General features: G+C 29.9%; 1 protein-coding gene across 2 annotated transcripts; it reads left to right on the top strand.

Annotated features, from left to right (window-relative positions):
* Positions 1-6,022: 6,022 nt before the first annotated feature.
* On the top strand, positions 6,023-9,472 carry LOC123193174 (ETHYLENE INSENSITIVE 3-like 1 protein). Of its 2 annotated transcripts, none has more exons than XM_044605968.1 (2): positions 6,023-6,216; positions 7,076-9,472. In XM_044605968.1, the coding sequence occupies exon 2, from the start codon at positions 7,199-7,201 to the stop codon at positions 9,089-9,091; it is 1,893 nt and encodes a 630-aa protein (XP_044461903.1). In that variant the 5' UTR covers positions 6,023-6,216; positions 7,076-7,198; the 3' UTR covers positions 9,092-9,472. The 2 variants fall into 2 exon arrangements, with proteins under 2 accessions (XP_044461903.1, XP_044461904.1); XM_044605969.1 differs by lacking the exon at positions 6,023-6,216 and adding an exon at positions 6,350-6,374.
* Positions 9,473-14,662: the final 5,190 nt, after the last annotated feature.

The raw sequence follows: 14,662 nt of genomic DNA, 5'->3' as shown, positions 1-14,662 counted from the left end.
TTAACAATAAATATCAATAATAACATCTATCTTATTTAAGGAGATAGAGTTCAAGAATTGCCTCATTTAAAGTGGTTCGAAGTTTTTTCTTGCAAGCTCTATGTCCTCCACTTCTCCAAATAAACCGTCTTAGATTTTCACTATCACTTAAAGAATTTTCTACAGGTAGTATATTCGGGATTTCGCCCACTACACTAGTTGATACGAGATTGCACCCACAATATTTGCTTACAAGATATGAATAAGTTTTAAAGTGAACAAAACTCTCAAAGAATAAAAGTTTTAAGCTCACGAAGAGTTTCAAAGAAATCAAAGTAAAATGTTTTCAGCTTTTCCTTTTTTTTTTTTTTTTGCTTCCTTTGATTTTTCTTCTCCCTTTTTCTCATCACCCTGCTCTTCAATTTGAAACCAAATTTATAGAGTTATATTTGGTTATGTTGGGTTGAGTTCCCGTTGACAGTCTTCTGAAAAAATTCGACGAAGAAAAAGGACTCGATCAGAGCTCAACGGATAAATTTAAATGCTTCAACGAATAATTTCAGCATGGGTGGTAAAATCGTGTCACGGGTGGCTTGCATTATTTCTGCATTTAAAAAACAATCCAGAAGCTTAAACATGTATATGCCGGGTTGCGCACGGTTGAAGTATAAGTTTAATTTTAAGAATGGCATGATTGGAAAGCTTTAAAAAAAAATTGCACGGGAGCAACAAACTTTACACCTGTCGCACTTATACTGGATTCTCCGTTACGGTTAGGATAATTTTCAGAATGGTCCAACAACGCAATAAAATATTTTGACACATGTCAATGACGCATTGGATAAGTTTGATAGCATTTCAGATGAAAATGTCACGGCTGGGATAATTTTCAGAATAGTCCAATTGGGATAATAAATATTTTGACACATGACGGTGACGAATTAGATAAGTCTATTAACAATTCAGAGAAAAATGTCATGACTGGGATAGTTTTCAAATGTCCCAACTGAGACATTTAATGAAATTAGAAGAAAAAACTTTCTTGGATACATGATGACAAGCAATTTGTTGGAGATGACACTTGGCAAGAAAAAGTGAGGAAAGAGGTCATGGGTGGGCCAATTATCAAATCTTCCCTGGGACATTTAATGCTTAAAGAAAAAAAAAATTTATAATTTAGTTGATTTGGGTTAACTAAATTTATATTTAAAGAGCATGAATATTTATTTTGGGACATGGTTGGACGATATCATTTTATTTCCAGAAGTTGAATGGTTGATGCACGGTTTGATCTCAGTTTGGTCATAGGCTATCGATTTTTATCTAATATTTTTTTGATCTAGATTTATCTACAAATTTCATATTTTGTCCATTTGTAACATATTTCAATATTCTTTGGACATATTAATAAATTAAATTTAGATTTTTTTCATCATCAAAACATTAAGATTCAACAATCAAGATACCAAAACTCTTCCAATATTCACAATCATCTTAAAACATTCTAGCAATGTTTGAGTTCCTTTTTTGCATATTCACATTTGGTTGCTCTATGTAGACTTCTTCGTGCCATCATATTTTTGGTTAGAAAGTGAAAGATATTCTTATTACAAGTTGTAGTAAAGGAGCCTCCAAACAAGAGTAAGTAAATCCAAACTCCCTTTCTTATATGGCATGTTATGCATATTATGTCCTAGTATTCTTATCTTGGTTAAGATTTCAAGTGAACAAAAATTTTATTTTTATACTTTTGCTACCCTTTTATGTTGTGATCTGATTCACAGTCAAGAGTCATGAGTTTTAACCTCTTCATGGTGCGAGTCCCTAGTAGGATGTGTTAATATGCATACAAGAGCATGATTGTCTAAGGTTTTCCTTGATACTGTTCCATGGAAAGTTACAGAAGGCATGCTCTGCCTAAGAGCAACACATTAAAGGAATTTGTCTATCTTCTAGAAGACGTGGGAAGAAGGGGTTTGATTGATGTTGACGATATGCTGATATACTAATATATCAATTTATATGGATAAGTTATATAAATAAGTTAATCTTATATTAATATATTAATTTATATGAATAAGTTAGTCAGAGTTGTGTATACGTATAATCTTTTCATACAATAAATGCAAAAAGATAGAGCTGGACACGTGGTGGTTTTTAATCATGGCTTGATCCATTGCTCAAGACTAGACTTTCACGTTTTTGATATTAATGAATTTAGTAAAGTGCCCAGATAAAGTGAATTTAGAGATCACAAATAAGTGTACTGGAAATGACTCTTACAAGAGTTTCACTTAACTTAAGATGAAGATTACCTTTTTTTTTTTTTTTTTAACTTGTCTCCCAATTTCTCTTGATTGATTATATATATTTATAATATTAAGAAAAATGTTATAATATTAGCAGTTATATTTAAAATTAAATTTAAATAATAATTTTCTAATTTATTACATTCAAGATAAGATAAATACAAGAATTAAAAAAAAAAAAAAGCCGACATGAAAGAAGTACCAACTAATGCATAAAGTACTTTGGGTAAGGGATATCTATCACAAGCCAAGGAGCAAGCAAGCTACTGCTAGTTGTTGATCCATTGCTTTTAAAAAGGATACTCTATCGTTAGGAGTACATTTCACATATGCTGTTGTTTTGATCCTGGGCACACTTGTTATGGTTGTGCCTGGTCTAGACATGTGATAGTGGGGTGCCAACAGAAGACTGGCCCATCTTTACTGCCATTTCCTTATTTAATGGGTTAATGTTTTCCCTTTATTTTTACTAATATACATATTTGTAGTTGAAATTAGATGTGATAATGTTGACTCAAATTTAAGATTTTTGAGTCTATGTCGTCCTCATGGGGGGAGGGTTAGGAATTATTGTTATCCCTAGAATGAAGACATATTGAGAATTGGGATTGAAATATATTGTAAAGATGGGGATGTTGAATAGAATATTCGACTCTACTAGACTTGGATATGCTCCAATCTAACTCAATTTTAAAATTAATTCGGTCCAATTTAAATTCAAACCAAAGATTTGACTTTTTTTTTTAATTCGAATCGAACTTGAGCCAAGAAAATTCAATTCTGTTTGACTTAAATTTAAATTGAATTTAAGGCTTAAATAAATTAGTTTAAATCATAATTCGATTTAGTTTGAATTTATTAGTTTAAATTGATAGTTTAAATTTGTGGTTCGGTTGAGCTCAAAATCAAAAATTTGAATATTATTTAGATAAAATGATGTTGTTTTGTCAATAAACTACGAACTCGAGTTACGACTCTGAGTTATACATTCGAACCGTCAATTCAAACCATTAATTTGAATCGAATTGAGTTATGAATTCTAACGATTGATTTAAGTTAAAAAATCGAGTCGACTTGAATTGAATTGAACTAAACTATTTTTTATTCAAATCAAACTTAATTTTGATTTGATAAATTTAAATCGAACTCAAATTAAACAATTTTTTATCCAAATCAAGAGATGTTTGGATTCAATAAATTTGGTCTGAATGTACCTCTATACTCAGCCACTCCTAGTGCCATCTCTAAGTGGAAATAACAGTTAAAAATTAACCACGTGAACTGCTACCATTACAAAAGTTAAAGATTTTGAAGGAATAATATTTTGTTGGTCCCCATTTAGACAATTACAAAGTTGGAAAAGGAAGTAAAAGATTAAAATTTAAATACCCACGTGCGTCAAATGGACTTCAAATCGTAATCATAATGCCCCACTCTTTCTTCTTTCTTTCCTTGAATCAATTTCAATGCTTACTCGAACACACTAATTAACTGAAAGTCCACTCGCTTTGACGATCTTATCACTTTCACAATTACGTGTTAATTTAGGATGTGTTTGTACCTTTTTAACCTGGCCTCTCTTCACCTTTAAATAAGAAACATGGGGTTTTCCCTTTTTTTTTTTTTCAAATTTTTTATATGCATTTATTAATTTTTTTTTGATAATCAAAGACCTATTTATATTAACTAGATGAATAAATTGTAGATACAATAATTAAACTTATATTATTATTATTAAGTAAGTTAAGATTTTATAAACGTAAAAAATTTTAATATTCTATCATTTTATTAAATTTTAGTGTTATATATCTAATAATTAGAATTTTTTTTATTTATTTAGAAAAAATAAATCTTTCAAATACAATTACCAAAGTGTTTTCCCATTTTCATCAGAAAAAAAAAAGAAAAAAAACAAATTTTATTTTTTTAACTTAATAGAATAATTTTATATAAGATCTCAAAAGTTAACAAAATTGATGAAAATATTCAAAATTTTATATTACTGTATTCTAGGATTTACTCATCTAATCAAATTAGACACGACTCTCTGGTTAAAAGAAAAAAATTATATAAAAAACATTGACGGAAATTTTCCCCGGCACGCAAGGCTAAATTAGTAATTGTAAAATTTATTTAATTAATATAAGAATAAAATGTAAATCACGTTATTATTAAGCCATGTATTTGACTTTGCATATATTCGAATTAAATAATTCTTAAAATTGATTGGGAAGATCTAGAAATGCTATTGATGCATTTCAAAGGTACAATACAAAAGCCACCATTTATTCAACCAAGTTGAGTGCCAAAGCCAAAAAGTCTAGAAGAGAAAATACACAATAAAAAGAGAAAATATAAACATAAATTAACTCTTGAAAATAAGATTCCATTATTTGTCCTTTTCTTTTCTTTTCTTTTATTTTATTAGTCATATATAATAATAATAATAATAATTAAACTGTTTATAAAGAATGATTCGTTGAACCTTGTACTAAGATATTTTTAATAATATTTTACTATTAATCTCTCTAATTATATATAAAAATTAATTATTAAAAATGAAAAAGATGGTGGAAGTAGTTGTAGTGTTGTGATGGTGGGGTGAACATGCGAAGGGTTCAAAAATATAAAAATAATAAACTAATATTTTTAATAATTTATTAATCTTTTAAAAATATTTTAAATTAAGTATTAAAAGTTAAATACTTTATCACTTCTTAGAAACTAACAAACACACCCCCAAAAGTTATAAGATTAGATGCTCCTGCAATTTTTACATACAGCCGCAAAGGCTTACTAGGAAATCAAACAGGCCTCAAGGGCAAAACCGTAATATCATACGAATAAAATAGTGAAATTGACCTCCTTCCACGAAGCTAGGCTTCCATTCAGGGCGCCACTTTGCACGTCGGCCCGCCGTTCTGTTTCTGCAACCCTTATTATATTTTGTGGGCAGTTATATGTTGTTATTCTCCCACTGATCCTTACCTTACACTCAACACGTGTCAAAGCTGTATTCTTCCACGCTTACTAAGTTTATAGAATTTTTAATTGAAGTTTATAATTAATTTTCAATAAAGTTTTTACAGATGTAATATCAAATCTCTTTTTAGTTTAAACATTGTCTTTCAATAAATTTATTTATTAATAACCTTATATGAAATTTCCTAAATAAGGTTATTGTATTAAATTAAAATTAATTATCCCTTAAATACATATTAAGAAGAATTAGTTATAAATCCTTGATTTATTTAAAAATTAAATATAGGATTAAACTCTTTTTGTACCATAATTTTGTTTGTAACGGTAGATTTAATTAAAAAGGAAAATTATTAAAAAAATTTCCAAATATTAATAATTACCAACCATAAACCTTTTCCTATAGATTAAAATACTTGTAGATTTATAAAATTCTATGGTTTTATATGGAAATTAGTTTAGGGTATAAGACACAAGTAATTTTAATTTCATACTTAATTAAACTAAACCATAATTATGGCCACTATATTTGTGACACGTGTAATCTAAATTTGTTATAGACCGAAATTGACGACGATATTTAACACGTCATAAAACCCCTGCAGTAAACAGATGACCTTCTCTCTCCATATCCAAGATGCAAGCCCAGTACTTAACCGCAGTCAAAACAAGACCTGACCATGGTTAATTATTTAATCAAAAAATTAAAAAAAAAAATATATATAAATGAACAATAAACTGAAAAATTTACTGTTCTTATCCCTTACCCTTGTTGTAAACTGAGCCTTTTCTCCTCTCTCTCTCTCTCTCTCTCTCTCTCTCTATTACAACACCAACACCATAAAAGCTGAAACAAAACTGTTATCTCTTTCTCTTTAACCAGTCTGAGTCTCAGAGTCAGCATCATAACACAAACTTTACATGGCTTAGAGCATTCTTAAGTTTGTTGGTACACCATTTGTACTATATTCATTCATTTGTCTTTTTTTTTTTGCCTACTGGTGTTGTCGTCTCTTGTTTTTTTTTTTTTGAAGTGGTTAAACGAGATTAGTACATGAAATGATTTTGCGGGTTGTGTTTTGTTTTTGGTTTCACTGGGTAGAAACGGTAAAGTTTTGGTTTTTTGATTCATTGAAATTCATGGGAAGCCTCTCTCTCTCTCTCTTTGATGTTACCCTGTTGGGTGTATCAAGTTTTTGTTTTGTTGTATGATTTTAAGATCGTTTATATCCTGTTAAGACCTCGTTCGAGTTGTTCTAACTTCATATTTGCGGATTTTTATAGTGAAAAAGTTACTTTGATATATTTCTTGCTCAATTATAGGAGAATCTCTCTGTAAGCTTGTTTTTAAAGCTAAACCTTATTATTTCTTCCTCTCTGTTTATGTTTTCTATATCTTGTTTGAGTCACTGCAGGCAGATCTGGCTTCTGGTTATTCTCTTGCGTATAGTTTTTTCAATTTTTTGGTTATGTCTTTGTTTTGCTTTAGTTTATTTTGTGCTATTGTTTGGTTTATTATTATTAAGTTGGATAGTGACGATAAGTGTGTTGATTTGTACTTTCTTGAGGCTAATATTTGTTCATTTTTATGCTAGGCTTTTGTGAGTTTGTTGTTGTGTTTGTGTTTGTACTTGCTAGTTGTTTGTATCGTTGAAAGGCCTCTGTCTTACATTAATGATATAATTTCTTGCACTCGTTAAATTTATGACTTTTATGGGAGTTTATATCTCACTTAATTGGAGTTATTGTAGATTTTGCTGATTCAGTGTACTGGGTTTATAATTGGGATTTCCTTTTGTTCATCTCAGGTGTTCTCATTTGATCTAATTTTTGCATCAGTGGCGGCCTGATTTGGGAAGTTATTTATTTCAAAGAGAAAGTTTTTGATACAAAAGATCTGTGGGCGGTTTTTATTTTTGTTCTCTGTGGTGATGGGAATCTTTGAAAATTTGGGATTTTGCGGAAACCTCGATTTCCTCTCAGCTCCTCCCTGTGAAGGACAGACAGCTTCGGAGCATGAAGTAGAGGCAACTGCTGAGGACTATAGTGATGAAGAAATGGATGTTGAAGAGCTGGAGAAGAGGATGTGGAGGGACCGAATGCTCTTGAAGCGGCTTAAAGAGCAGCAGAATAAGGGTAAGGAAGAAGTAGACAGTGCAAAGCAGCGTCAATCTCAGGAGCAAGCTCGAAGGAAGAAGATGTCGCGAGCACAGGATGGTATCCTGAAATATATGCTGAAAATGATGGAAGTTTGCAAGGCTCAGGGTTTTGTGTATGGAATCATCCCTGAGAAGGGAAAGCCGGTGAGTGGAGCCTCTGATAACCTTCGAGCTTGGTGGAAGGAAAAAGTCAGGTTTGATCGGAATGGGCCTGCTGCAATTGCCAAATACCAGGTTGATCATGCTATCCCTGGAAAGAATGAAGACTGTGGTGCAGCTGTGTCTACCCCTCACACCTTACAGGAGCTTCAAGACACTACACTTGGATCTCTCTTGTCTGCTCTTATGCAGCACTGTGATCCGCCCCAACGGCGATTTCCATTAGAGAAAGGTGTTGCACCACCCTGGTGGCCGAGTGGAAATGAAGAGTGGTGGCCTCAGTTGGGTCTTCCAAAGGATCAGGGTCCTCCCCCATACAAGAAGCCCCATGATCTGAAGAAGGCCTGGAAAGTGAGTGTTCTCACAGCAGTCATCAAGCACATGTCACCAGATATTGCTAAGATCAGAAAGCTTGTTCGTCAATCTAAGTGCTTGCAGGATAAGATGACTGCCAAGGAGAGCGCTACTTGGTTGGCAATAATTAATCAAGAGGAGGTGTTGTCACGAAAACTTTATCCTGATAGCTGCCTTCCTGCATCTGCTGGTGGGAGTGGGTCTTTTGTTATCAGCGATACCAGTGACTATGATGTTGAAGGGAGGGTAGATGATGATCGAAATGTTGAAGTGGAGGAGGTGAAGCCTCGTGATGTGAATCTCCTCAATATTGGGACAGTGGGACTGAGGGATAGGCTTATGCTGACACAACCTTTGGCTCCTCAAATTAAGGGAGAGCTTGTGGAAACCAATTCAGATTTCTATCCGAAGAGGAAGCAGCTGGCCGATATGCCTTACATGATGATGGATCAGAAGAGGTATACCTGTGAGTACCCAGGGTGCCCAAATAGTGACTACAGGTTTGGATTCCTTGACAGGTCTTTGAGGAACAACCACCAGATGAATTGCCCATATCGCGGCAATTCTTCTCAAGGGTTTGGAGTGACAGATTTTCAAATGAGCAATGACAAACCTTCTGTGTTCTCTTTACCTGTTACTCAGCCACCTCAACCACCTCAACAGAAGCTGCCGACTCAACTGGTGAACCAGACTCATTCACAATTTAATGTATCAGGACTTCGAATCACAGATGATGGGCAAAAAATGATTTCTGATCTGATGTCTTCCTATGATACTAATCATCAGCAGAACAAAAGCTTGAATACTGGGGGTCTTAATGTACCGGTGGGGCTTAATGTTATTGATGCTCAAACACAGCCTCAGCATCAACATCAGCAGAAATTTCAATTTCAGATGGATGATAGCTTCTACAGCCAAGTGGGTATGATGGGAGGCAACATACCTGAGCTGCCGAACTTGCCAGTTAACAACTCCATTTTCTCCCCAGCCGATATTCGTTTTGATCAGATTAAATCATTTGGTTCTCCATATGACACCAATCCAGGCAATAATATTGCTGACTTCAGTTTTAGCTCACCATTCAACATTGCACCAGCTGATTTCCCCATGGATCCTCTGCCAAAGCAGGATGGATCGATGTGGTATGCATGAAGAATAAATCTGACCTTGCATGGACCTGCAGTTAATCCTGAACTCTAATACAAAGGGAGGTGATTGGAGAAAGGTTACAATTAACACAGTTCTGCTCTGGCAGCTCGACTGAGGCTTCGCCCATTCACATTTAGTCACTAAATATGTTTGTTTAAAACCCGTATACACTGGGGTTTCTTCTCAGAACTTTTGAGTCTTTCCAAGTCTAGGTTGCTTTCATTGCCGTACTGAGAAAAGGGTTTCCTCAGTATTGCTGTTGAAGTTTAGAAGCATTAATTTCTTGTCTTTACAGTTTATATTTGCATGTAGTTATAAATATATACACATGAACTTATTTGTAAGTACACATAATCTCTAAATATGTTTTTGTTTCATCAATAATTTCTGCTTGACATCTCACTTGTTTTACCTAGCATGATCATCTGCATTGTTGTTCTTATTCGACTTTGCAGAATATCCATAAATCTTATTTTATGTTTACGATGGGGCAAGGCATCAATCTGGATACCTCATCTGGTAATGTTAATGGCATTTGAAACAGGAAGATAGGCCACTTGCAAAATGGACCTACACAATATAAATACAAGCGGATAAGAACAAACTTTGCCCATGCCTGCACTTCAGAAAGTTACAATCAATAATTCCTTTAACATCCACATTCTTTTCCTACTTCACAAGGAATCATTTCACCTTTTTAAGTGTGGCTGGTTGTTGGAAGTAAACTAAGTACAAATCAACTGTTTTTTCAACCGGGATTTTATATGTAAAGGGACCATATGGGATTCAAGTAACAATTAAGCTTACTTTTAGGCCGTAGTATTGCCTCTACATTAATAATTGAGGGGAAGATTAACAATTAAATTTTTGATTGGGTTAGGTTGTGATTGACATTGAGTGGAAGTTTACCATTGATTTTGTGTGCGAAAAATGATTTTGTAAACAATAATGGAAGCATTTGTGTAGTCATAATTCACTAGGTTAACCCGACATATTACCAACATTAATCATTTTGTAATGTTGTATGCCAACAACATTGAATAATTTTTTCACTTTTAAACTCCAAATATTTCACTTTGTACTATCCCACTGGTTAAATATATTATTAAGTTTTTAAACGGTTAAAATACATTTTGAGTTATAAAATATAAAAGCAAAATTGAGATAAAGAATGTGTCAAATACAGATAATGTCTTGACTTTATTGTTACGAAGAGTATCAAGATATGACGTTTTATATCACTTTAGAATGTTAAGGATATGACTTTGTACTAACCGAAAGTATGTCAATGGTTATATTGCTTGAAAATGTTTAGGGCAAAATCAAATTGAGAGTGTGTGACAATAGTTGGAACTGCATGAATAATGTGGGTGGACGGTCAACAATAGTCCGTGATGCTATCTAAAATGGGTGATTTATAAGACTCCACTTTGTATTTTAGGGTAAATGAGGATTAATTAAATAGTTTAAAAGTTTGTAAATTATTAAACCAACTTATTACCAATACTATATTTTCAATAATAATTTCTTTACTTTGTATTTATGAAGAAAAATTTTTGAGTTTAAAAATAATTTATTTTATTTACTTTTAAAAGGTCGAAAAACTTTAACATTTTGGAAAGTATTAAAATCACGTAATATTATCAAAATCGATCTACCTTAAATATTGAAACAACTACAAACTTACAATTAATGATGAAATGAAAGCAACTTATATATTTTAGAGCACATTAATTTTAAACAAAAACTTATAATATTTAATAAAGAAACAACTTAATACTTGTAACAAATAATTATGACATAAATTATTTAATTTAAAAAGAGTTAACTTCATTTATTCTTAAGAAGTCTTGATACTTTTGAAAATATTAAAATTTACATAATATTACCAAAATTGAAGCGGCTTTAAAAATTGAAAAAAAAAAAAAAAACCCTAAGATCACTAATGATGACATAAAAATAACTTATATATTGTAGAGCTCATTAATTTTAAACAAACACTTGTAATATTTAGCATAGGAAACAACTTAATAATTGTAACAAATAATGATTACATAAATTATTAAACTTAAAAATTTTTTTCATTTACTCTTAAAAGGTTAGAAAACTCTTGATACTTTGGAAAGTATTACGATCCATGTGATATTACCAAAATCGAGCCGTTTTTAAATATTATAAAAAACTCAAGCTTACCACAAATGATAGACGAAAACTTGTATATTTTAGAGCACATAAATTTTAAGCAAAGACTTGTAATATTTAACATAGAAACAACTTAATAGTTGAAACAAATAATGATAACATAAATTATTAAACTTAAAAAAAAGTTAATTTCATTTACTCTTAAAAGATTGGAAAACTCTAACACTTTTAGAAAGTATTAAAATCTACATAGTATCAATAAAATCGATCTACTTTTAAATATTAAAAAAACCCCAAGCTTACTACTAATGATGACATAAAAATAACTTAAATATTTTAGAGCACGTTAATTTTAAACAAAGACTTATAATATTTAACCAAAAAAACGACTTAATACTTGTAATAAATAATTATGACATAAATTATTTAACTTAAAAAGAGTTAATTTCATTTACTCTTAAAAGATTGGAAAGTTTTGACACTTTTAAAAATTAAAATCCATGTAATATAACCAAAATTGATCCGTTTTTAAATATTAAAAAAAGCCTAAGCTTACTACTAATGATAACATAAAAACAACTTATAAAGACTTGTAATAATTAACATAGAACCCACTTAATACTTATAACAAATAATAATGACATAAATTATTTAACTTAAAAAAGAGTTAATTTTATTTACTCTTAAGAGGTTCGAAAGCCCTTGACACTTTAGAAAGTATTAAAATCCACATGATATCACCAAAATTGATCCACTTTTAAATCTTACAAAAAAAAAAAAACCCAATGTTACTACTAATGATACATAAAAACAAATTATATATTTTTTATCACATTAATTTTAAACAAAGGCTTATAATATTTAACATAGAAATAACTTAATACTTATAACAAATAATGATGGCATAAATGATTTAACTAAAAAAGAGTTAATTTAATTTACTCTTAAGAGGTCAAAACTCTCTACACATTGGGAAGTGTTAAAATTCACATCATATCACGAAAATCCACTTTTAAATATTTTAAAAAAAATTACTTACTACTTATGGTAATATAAAAATAACTTATTTTAAATTACATTAATTTTAAATAAAAACGTTTAATATTTAATATAAAACAATTTAATATTTATAACAAATAATGATAATATAAATTATTTAATTTAAAAAAAGTTAACCTTGATTAAAAATCCATGATAATAAAATCATATCAAATCATCAAAATTATTATTTAAATATTTAAAAAAAAAAACAAACATACTATTAATGATGACATAAAAACAACTTATATATTTTAGGCCAAATTAATTTTAAACAAAGATTCATAATATTTAACATAAAAACAATTTGATACTTATAAAAAATAATGATGATATAAATTATCTAACTTTAAAATAGTTAATTGCATTTACTTTTAAAAGATCGGAAAGCTCCGACATTTTGGAAAGTATTAAAAATCACATCAAATCACCAAAATTTTTTTAAATATTAAACAAAAAAAGCCTAAGCTGGCTAGCTTTTCTTTCTAATTTCACAGAAACTGATAAGTTTAATGTGATAAAGTGATTTATACACGTTTGGGATTTAGCAAGGAAAATGTATAAATATAAAATTTAATTCAAATGTAAAAAGTTTAATAAAATAATTTATGTAAAATCATATTAATTAATAAATATGTTTTAAAACATATTTATCCTGCTAAGCTAGTTAATAAATAAGAGAATGAGAAAAAAAGGGTATACGAATTATGCATGTATAATACGATGAATAATAAAAAATACTTTTGTAAAAAAAACCCTTAAAATTTGTATATACAAAAAATACGGAACGTATATATATGAGCTTAATATGACACATCGTTAATATATGTTTCTAAAAATACAACAATATCATAATAATTTTAGTACTTTTTATAAATCTCCTATTGAAAATCAATAAAATAATTTAAAATTCTTTGTATAATAAGTAACATACTAGTTAATTAGGAAAAACAAACAAATTTATCAGTTTGTATTTTAGACTTCAGATTAGAGTGAATCTTTGCATAAGCCACAGGTGAGGAAAACGCAAAATTAGGGTTAAGAATTAAGAAAAAAATGTTGTTGGGTTTTTTTTTTTTTAAATGGTAATAACATTTTCGTAAATAATTGAAAATAGAAGGGACAACTTTGTATTTTAAGTTTTGTCAAAAATTCAAAAATATGGTAAACGTAAAATACGGTATATAATTTACGTTTAATACGAGAAAGACGTAAAATACACGTTTAATATATTTTAGGTTTAAAAATTCTTTTAAACATGTTTAATATGTGAATAATATGAAAACATAAATAATACATGTATTTACTAACTACGTTTGTCTAATTAACATAATGATTGGCTGAATTGAATTCTTTGAAAACATTAGAGGATCTCAAAACAGTCAACTTCATTACTTTAGTCACAATGGACAAATGAGTTTGAATATTGATTGTTTGAGCTTCGCCTGTCTTTGTCATCTTGTAACAAAAACAACAAATTTCTTAGTTGGAACTTTAAGTTCCCTTTTGATTTTGCTCCAGCAATAGATGATAAAATCATTAACATCCTTTGTAGGAATTTGGCAATTCAGGGGTAATTGCATTTGCAAGTTGTGGGGTATTGGATAAACATGTTTGGACTTGTTCTTCTGTGATATGGGTGCGATCATATTTATCCCACCATTTGACTTTGAGCTTTCTTGCTAAACAAGGAATTTGTGTGTTTGATTTGATGACTGTATAATCTCGTAGAGAAATCTTTGATAGATAGAGTATGGATGAGAAATGAAGAGTTGGCAGGAACTGGAATTTTTTTAAAAGAATATTTGAAGTTTGATTTAAAAAATTGAAGAAGGTCTCTTGGACTGATTCTAGAAAATTTTTGATATGAGATCATATAATCTTTACAATTGAATGAACCAATAAATAAACTTGAATAAAATATTTCTTCTATTGAATTGAGCATTTTGAAAAGTAAGTTTGAAATAAACATATTAGTAATCCTAATAATTATAGCAAGGAGGATCAAACATTTCAAAAAATCTCGAGTTTTGATAGTTTCTTACCCCAATAAAAATGATTGAGGATCTTCATGACATGTAGGCAAGAATGGGTAATGAAAAATTGGATTGTTTTTACTTAAATAGTATTTGAATTCACAAAAATATGAAGTTATTAGGATAAACTCATAAAACTCATGTGTTACTCTTAAATCATTTGAAACAAAATGAAAATCTTTTGAAATTTCCTTTTTATTAAAATTCTTGGATTTTCATTTTGAAATTCACCTTCAATAACCTAGACATTAACTAATGCTTCTTTAGCATAATATTTTTGTTCAAACCTTAGAGTTTTAAAAATAATAATCGCAACTTCAATTTTTTTTTTTATTTTTTAAAATAGCAATTTATGCTG

Source organism: Mangifera indica, chromosome 12 (genome assembly GCF_011075055.1).
Source record: "Mangifera indica cultivar Alphonso chromosome 12, CATAS_Mindica_2.1, whole genome shotgun sequence".
Lineage (NCBI taxonomy): Eukaryota > Viridiplantae > Streptophyta > Magnoliopsida > Sapindales > Anacardiaceae > Mangifera > Mangifera indica.
Note: the sequence above shows the minus strand (reverse complement) of the source record. Positions and strands in the feature narration are given on the sequence as shown.